The sequence below is a fragment of the Teleopsis dalmanni genome, chromosome 1 (genome assembly GCF_002237135.1).
Source record: "Teleopsis dalmanni isolate 2A chromosome 1, ASM223713v2, whole genome shotgun sequence".
NCBI lineage: Eukaryota > Metazoa > Arthropoda > Insecta > Diptera > Diopsidae > Teleopsis > Teleopsis dalmanni.
In genome coordinates, this window is record NC_051846.1 from 116,004,357 (window position 1) to 116,012,957 (window position 8,601).

The 8,601-nt window shown below is 30.5% G+C and overlaps 1 protein-coding gene across 1 annotated transcript; it reads right to left on the reverse strand.

Moving 5' to 3' along the window:
- Positions 1-7,803: 7,803 nt before the first annotated feature.
- Positions 7,804-8,598, reverse strand: LOC119665654 (protein giant-like). The gene is made up of 2 exons (XM_038074882.1): positions 8,136-8,598; positions 7,804-8,093 (listed from the first exon to the last, which is right to left on the reverse strand). The coding sequence occupies exons 1-2, from the start codon at positions 8,596-8,598 to the stop codon at positions 7,858-7,860; spliced, it is 699 nt and encodes a 232-aa protein (XP_037930810.1). The 3' UTR covers positions 7,804-7,857.
- Between the last annotated feature and the right edge of the window lie 3 nt (positions 8,599-8,601).

Here is an 8,601-nt window from a genome sequence, read left to right on the forward strand (position 1 = left end):
CTTTTTTCAGCTCCGCTTCCCAATTTTATACCACCGCTAATACTTGTAACTGGCCTTTTTTTAACTTTTTTTCCAGTTACCAATATTTGCGGGGTAGCAGAACCTTCCGTTCTCCTAACATTTTGTTTGTTTTTGTTTTTTTCTTTTTTTCTACATTCCGAATATTTAACACAATAAAACTCCTAATTTACATGCTCTGCCCTATTGGCAGCACTAAAACTTTCAAGTTCGGAATGTGTATGAGCTTTCGCCGCGATCTTACAAACCAAAACAAAAGACAATAATAGAATCAAAAGCTTTCAATTATTTTGCTTGGAATGTGCGCGCAATGCACATGTTAATTTTTATTATTTTTATTTTTTTATTAGTGATTAACGTACATAAAATAAAAACAAATAAAAACAAATTTTCTACTGCTGGCGAGGGGAATACTGAAGGGAATACTGCGTCCTATACCTGCAAGGTGCTCTTGGACAGCGTGGGTCAACCCAGGTAAAATCAAACTATTCTTTTCTTTTTTTTTTTCTTCACTAACCATACGTATCCTTTACCTAGGCCTACATAACACATCATTGGGCGTAGCAAGCGTGATGTTACAGCTGCTTTTGCTGCTATCGAAAAGGAATCTGCAAGAATGGGTTTAGCGGTGAATGAGGGAAAAACGAAGTATATGTCGGCTACTGGTAGAAATGTGCGTCGCTCGGACGCCGGGCTAGTGGCTGGCGACTATACTTTCGATTCTGTCAAGGATTTCATCTACCTTGGCACCGCCGTAACGAATACAAATGATGTCAGTCTGGAGATCAGACGAAGAATCACCATTGCTAATAGGTGCTACTATGGGCTCAGTAGGCAATTGGGATGTAGAGCTCTCTCTCGACAAACGAAACTTACGCTCTATAGGTCGCTCATCCTCCCTGTGCTTCTGTATGGCGCAGAAGCATGGACGTTATCACAGAATGATGAAGCAGCACTGGGAGTGTTCGAGAGAAAAGTTCTTCGTAAGATCTTTGGTCCTCTACGAGTTGGCGACGACTACCGCATTAGAATGAACCACGAGCTGTACGAGCTTTATCACGACATTGACGTAATTCAGCGCATTAACATTCAGCGGCTTCGCTGGCTTGGTCATGTCGTGAGAATGGATGAAGACGCTCCGGCGAAAAAGTTGTTTGAAGCAGTAGTTGACGGAAGAAGACGTAGAGGTAGACCGTGTCTCCGGTGGAGTGATCAAGTTGAGGGAGCACTAACTGGACTTGATATACGAGACTGGAGAAGGCGCGCACGCAGCAGAGGCGCCTGGGGAGACATGCTACGTCAGGTCGAAACTCGGTAACGGGTTGTTATGGCCACATAAGTAAGTAAGTAAGTAATGTCCATATTTCTTCATTTGTATATCACCTGTGATACTTTTTAAAGACTAGTGCTTTTGACTTCTCAATATTAACTGTTAGTCCCCATAGCTTACAGTAACTGTGTAGCTCGTTTATCACAATTTGTAAACAATCGGGACTTTCAGCTAAGAGAACGATGTCATCTGCATACAAAAGAGCTTTAATATTTACATCATTTATAAATGCGCCTCCAGATAGATGTGTAACCACGTCGTCTATATAAAGTGGGAACAGAATCGGGCTCATTATGCAACTATGTTTAACTCCTGAATCAGTAAGAAACCATTCTGATGAGGGTTCCCCATCCCATACAGCTGCACGATTTTCGGAATATAAACTGCTTAAAATTTTAATAAATTTGGTTGACATGCCAATACTACAGAGTTTATCAAATAAAGCGTTTCTGTTTACTGAGTCAAACGCTGCTTTAAAGTCGACGAAAAATGCATATAGCTTTTTGCCTTTTTCCGTATACTGTTTGGCTATACTTGTAAGACAAAAAATATTATCAATTGTTGAGTATCCTTTCCTAAATCCTGCCGGGTATATACTGAGTAGCCTTTCAAAGAGGATTCCTGTGAATAATTTTACAGTGGAGTTTAAAAAGGATATGCCTCTATAATTATTCACAATCTGTGGGTTTCCTTTTTTAATTAGCGGATAAATGATAGCTGTTTTAAAGTCTAAAGCTGTTCCGGCATCTAATATTTTGGTAAAAACCAATACTAACTTTGCGATAAAATTTGATGATGCATTTTTATAGAACTCTATGACTTGCTGTTTCTGAAAATTTTATTAATTTCTTCTGTAGTGATTTCATTATCCAATAGATCTATTTTAATATTTGATAAGGCAAAACTAAATGAAATAATAACTTTCAGTTTTGAATAAATTTCCTGGTGTGAAGACAAATGCAATCTTTCTGATTTCTGTTGCAATTGAAAGTGTTTTATTGTCTTAAGGTTTTCGTGTGCATTTGGATCTTTATTAATTTTTCATATACATATATATGAATTTATTAACATTTATTTCTGCTCTGATCGCAAAAAAATCTTATTTCAAATTTTATTAAATAATTTTAAAATAGCTACAGACACAATATGTAAATATATTTATAACAAAATTGAGTGAATTTGATATTAGGTATTTAAACCAACGAGATTTGTTTGTTCACACACACATATAATTGTTTTATTTTCACTTTTTTTATATTTTCTAAAACTAAATGTTGTAATATACAACTGGTATCTTAGAGAAAGTAACTGGAGAAAGATCAAACATATCAAATATATTGGTAACAAATTTAATAGAAAGCTATTAAAAAAATTTGTATATTTGTATATCAAATTGTATATTTTTTATATTTATTTATATCTGATCTGTTATATCAGATGCACACAAATGTTATATATTCATCAATATACAGTTTTTAAAAACCAATGGCTCGATAATGGATCATAACGCATGTCAATAAATAATTTAAAGTTTATCTATTTATTTATTTTATTTTAATTATATGTTTAAGTTTTTATATCTAGCGTTTAAAAAATTGATTTCTCTTTTTTATATTACAGCCACTGAAATATTTTTCTATAAACCTTCATCACAGACAAATAATACACAGATTGCGAATGCAGAACAAAAAAATGGACCCCTTTCATTTTATGGTAGCCACCTAAAACCACAATCAGCTTTAAATTGTAGAACAATTAAGAGACAAATAAAAGCTGTGTATAACCAAAGAGTATATATACATAGAGTGTGCATCACTCAAAAAATCTTAAAAATGAAGTGATGGCAATTTCACAAAAATCGGTCGCAGAAATCGGGGAAATAGTATTTGAGTTATTTTTGTGTCACATAGATTCGTTGTGACTCAATTTTTAATTTTTCAGCTTTAACATGCGGGAGAGTTTGGAGTGTTTAAGCATTTTATACTTAATGAGTTTTAAAGAAATTTGTATTGCTTTTCTGCGCTCTGAACTACAGTTGTTGGTATTTTTATGTAGAAAGGTGCATTTAACAATTGAGAAATCAAGAACAGCAACTAATAAAAATATCAAAGCAAGAAATGTCTGCAAAAATACCAAAAAACTTATTTTTTGTCCACAATCCGTTTTTTTCTTCATTATTATATAGAATTTTCTGTAAAACCGAAATTTTTATTTTCAAGTTTAACTGAAACACATTTGTATAGAAGTAAAGAGCACAGTATATTTTGTAAATTATTGTATGTTATTCGCAATTTTATGAAATTTTGGCAAAATTGAGATTTCGTACAATTTTGGCGAAATTTGAACCCTTATTATTTTATATCTACTAATTGAAAAATTATTATTTTTTATATTTTTTACAGCTTAGGATATTGTTACCATTTTTAAATAAAAACATGTTTAAATTTTATTAACACTTAAATTTAAATTTGCAAAAATCCCTCGTGTTTTTACGACTTTTTTCACTACAATCTAATACAATCGATACCCAAAAAATGTATACAAGTTTTCCATAAAATTTTTTCCACTAATAGCCAAATGTTAAAGGTTCACAAAAATTTGTTGTTCCCAGTTTGTGTTTTGTATATATTATATAAAAAATTGCACCATATATAAATGGTGACTTATAATATCATATACATACGCTAAGAAAGTAGCCAATTGTGAAAAAAGTGAGGATAATGATAACAAGTGCCTTGATGATGTGCTTTCTTCTTCTTTGATAGAACTCTATGAAAATAACTCTAAGGTGTCTAGTAACTGTACAGTAGAAGCCTACTCTGATCTAGAGTGCAATGACATCGAAAATTGCATTATATCAGATGCATTTTCCAATTCAAAGAACATAAATATTGATTTATTGTCTTTAAGATACACAATAGGGTACGTAGCTAAAAAATACTTTCAAAACGAAAGTATTCTTAGAATTAAATTAAATTGTAATATTGTAAATATTAGTAAAATAATAAAGAACAAAACATATAAAAGAGTTTAATAAACGAAATATAAACATATTTAAATATACATACAAATTAAAGAAAACGAACATAATATAAAATGCATATATGTATATTAGGGTGCCATTAAGGTATATGGGCAATTTTTTTTTCGTAAAATCGGTTGACGGCACTCCCAGATCGGTTCATTTTACTAAAAAAATAATCTGTGTCAAATTTTAGTTCAATTGGATAAGTGGAAATGGTGCCCCAAGAGCCTCAAAGATTGAAAGATAACGATTTTTTCCATAAAATTCATCTTTGATTGCTTATATCTCCGACATATTTAATTTTACATAAAAACAATTTACTCGTACAAAGTTTTTCTGTATTTCTAATAGTTATTGAATAAAAGCAAATACAAGCTGAAATCTCCCTATTAAATTTAGGTAAGTTCAATGAATGAATTGTCTACTAAATTTGCTACAAAATAAGTCCAATACTTGTATAGTTATATACATAAGTGAGTTTCTGTATTATTCATTGGAATGCGAAGTGAATTTTAATTCAAAGTGATTACATTAAAAAGTGTAAAGTCTGAAAGCCCAAATGTTGAACTATTTCAACGATTTCAGAAGTTTTGGCCGAAAATAAATGTTGATAAGTTTACAGTCGGCTTAGAAAATGAAAAAATAAGAAAATCGTTAAATATGGATGATGTGTTACGAATTACAAGTTTCCTTTATAAGATTCGTAAGGATAACCAACCAAGAGATGATTATAAGGAACTTCTGGAACTTGCATTAATGTTTTTACGAGAAAAGCCGAGCTATACATCATGCATGTATTAAAAATATTTTTATTTAGGAAAGAGTTCAAATTATCTACAGAAGAAGAAAATGCTCTTTGCGATATATGTATATTTATTACTAAAGTGTATGTTGAAGTATGGTTTAATGCTTTGTCATCAGTCAAAGCTCATTTTCAAGATTTTAATCTTCTTTCTATTCTCAGTCAATATCAAAAAATTGTATTTGGTATTTAAGCTCAAAGCTTGTTTATTTTGCTTTTTTGGATTTAAATATATCACCTGAGACAAAGAAAAAGATGGTTTCAAATTTGAATATAGATAGTGATGACAAGGAAGTCAGGAGAGTATCAATAGATCGCGCAAAAATAACTGAAGGTAATAAGGATACTTTGCTCCAGCAACTTTAACTAAAATAATAAAAATTATGTCGGACAAACCTAGAATTAGTACTTTTTTATTATTAGAAAGATTAAATTTTGGAAATATTGAATTTATTTTAAATTTTTTAGAAATATCAAATTTTTTGTAAAGCTGAAGCGGACAATTACATTCATAGTACTTTCAAAGCTAGCAATCGGGTGACTTCAACTTATTTTTTGTTTTATTCAATAACTATTAGAAATACAGAAAAACTTTGTATGAGTAAATTGTTTATTTTAAATAGATCTATAACTTTTAGAAAGACAGTTTTTATGTAAAATTAAATATGTCGGAGATATACGCAATCAAAGATGAATTTTATGGAAAAAATTGTTATTTTTCAATCTTTGAGGCTCTTGGGGCACCATTTCCACTTATCCCATTGAACTAAAATTTTACACAGATTATTTTTTTAGTAAATTGAACCGATCTGGGGGGTGCCGCGAGCAATTTTTCGACTTTCGAAAATTAATGGCACCCTAATGTATATACATATGTTTTCATATCCAAAAGAGCATATTTATAACCAAAAGAGCGGTTGAGTGTGATAATGTGCACATATCAATGAAAATGCAGTCTCTTTGCACACATCTAGTAAAAGGACTCAAATATTGAGTAATTCCTGGGTTTTTAAAAAACCAGTAGAACAAAATTTTTGTGACTGATATTTTGTTCGACATGCACACTCTATGTGTATACACTCTTTGGTATTATTTGTCTGTGCCTTCACGAATTGCAAAAATTTCTTACATTTCCAATAGAAATAGGTTTGTAACACCGATAAGTGTTCGTATAAGACACCAGCCTAATAAATAGAACCAACCAATAAAATTTGAGTTTTGGTAAAAAAATGCAAAATTTTTAAAAAATCATTATAAACAAACTGTACATAGGATTTTTTTTGAATTTTAATGTATTGAAAGGAAACTCTTTCGTCTTTATATGGACATCACGATCGGAGTCTGCAAAAATAGATATTAGATTGTATAAAATTCGAACCTGAAAAAATGTCAATATTATTGATGAAATTCATATGATATGAATACAATATTACATTGGTATTATTAAATAATTGTTTTCTAATATATTTTTGAATATTTCTCATCCTTTCTTTTTACAAATAAATGTTTTAAAGGAAATGATAATTTTCATATATGATTGAATTTTCTGGATCGAAGACAAATGCGTTCTTTCTAATTTTTTTTGCAATTGAAAATTTGTTTTATTATCTTTAAAAGTTTTCATGTGCATTTTGATTTTTACTATAATTTTTTTTAAATTCATTATTTTCGAAAAGAAAGTCGCATGACTATCTATTGCATGTAATATGCAACATACTTTTGGTCAAAGAAGATAAGAAAATATATTCTCTGATACAAACAATCCGTGAAAGTCGCAACAAATGCATAATAAGCAAATACAAACACCACATCTTATTTGGTTTTGAAATATAGATGGCAGTTTGTACCCTGCTCCGTGTATTGTGCTGTGGAGGTTCACATTTTTTTCAAATAATTGGATTTCGGGTAAAAATTTACCATTTTTTAAAAAATGAATACATACAAACGATTTTCTTGATTTTGTTTATTTGAAAAGCTTGTCTTTAAAGGAGAAATATTTTTATTGGACATGATGATATACGAGTTAGAGTAAATTACGGTTATTTTTTATCATAAATGCAAAATATTTTGTTGACGTTTTAAAGTTATATTTTATGATGTGAAATGTTTAGCGTTTTTACTTTTTTCAAATGTATGATCTGGAAAAGTTTTGGTATTATTTTTAACATGGTTGTTTGGTTGTTTTTTAATAATTTTTTAGATAAAAGAAAGTCAGTTTTTTCCAAAAGTTTGTTCTTTTTTATTTTTCGAATATCTTAGCTATTATGCAACATACAATTATGAAATATATACCAAATGAAAGATTATTGAATGTTCTATCGAAATAGAAAGTTTAAATTTAGTTAATTTTGACAAATTAATAAACTCAAAAAAATGTCGTGTCTTAGGTTTGGTTTTTTTGTTAACGGTTATTTTTAAACTAAAATTTCATTTTAAGAAAAAATTTATTTCATAGCAATTTGTTAACATACACTATTGAGATAAAATATTACAATAATAATGTAATATATAATAGTCCCTTTACATGTACTCGTGATAGAACACCTTACCAATCTAAAGTCAATAAAGTTTGAATAAAGTATGAAAATAAATATCTTAATAGTTGATTTCGTCACAGATAAGCTTTACAATGCGTTTAACACATTTTTTGAGTTTTTGTGGTGTAGGCTACTTTAATGGAAGTCAGGAGCCAACGTTTGATGTAAAACACGCCAGTTGTGTTTTAAGTGCATCAATTTGACATAATAGTTCAATATTTTGACGTTCCAAATAAGCAGCACGTATAGCGATCTCATCTTCTTTAATACGACGACGATCTCTAGATTTTTTCGCTGCAGCATTATTTTTTCGCCTCCTTTCAAAGTATGCTGCATCTTTAACCTGACATGCTGAATTTAAATTTTCATTGTTGTTATATTCTAATATAGAATTACCAATAAAATCACATCTCGGTTCTTTACCTAATTTTTCGCAATTACCAACATTCGAATCACAATCACTTGACTCTTCAGCAGCGACACGTTCTTCGTTTTCACTGTTATTGGATGATCCTTCATTAAAACTACCATTATGCGAGTTAGTACGACGCATTTTGGGGTTTGTAATTGTACGAGAACCACCATTCTTACTTCGTATTTGTTCTAGTACACGTTTTCGATATTCGGTGTAGCGTTCAACATGTGGATTGTCGAGTAGCATGTCAGTTGCAGCAAAATTAGCAGCAATAACAAGCGGATCACGAGGAAAAGTTTTAAATGGCCTTGTCAGCGTGGTATGTATGATGTCTGATGGCGTACTTGTAAATGTGGTAGTATTATGCATAGAAGGTGATTTTTTTAAAAGCATATTTCTTGAAGAGACTGGTAAGTGAGAGTCATTTAACATACCAGAAGTATGTTGCATATTACCAGAAGTTTGTGTCATACT

Bases quoted from the DNA above. Each gene is read 5' to 3' on its own strand.
- LOC119665654 (XM_038074882.1), bottom strand. From the start codon at position 8,598: ATGACACAAACTTCTGGTAATATGCAACATACTTCTGGTATGTTAAAT. The intron at 8,094-8,135 runs GTAAAGAACCGA...ATTCTATATTAG, and splicing joins TGGTAATTGCGAAAAATTAG to AATATAACAACAATGAAAAT.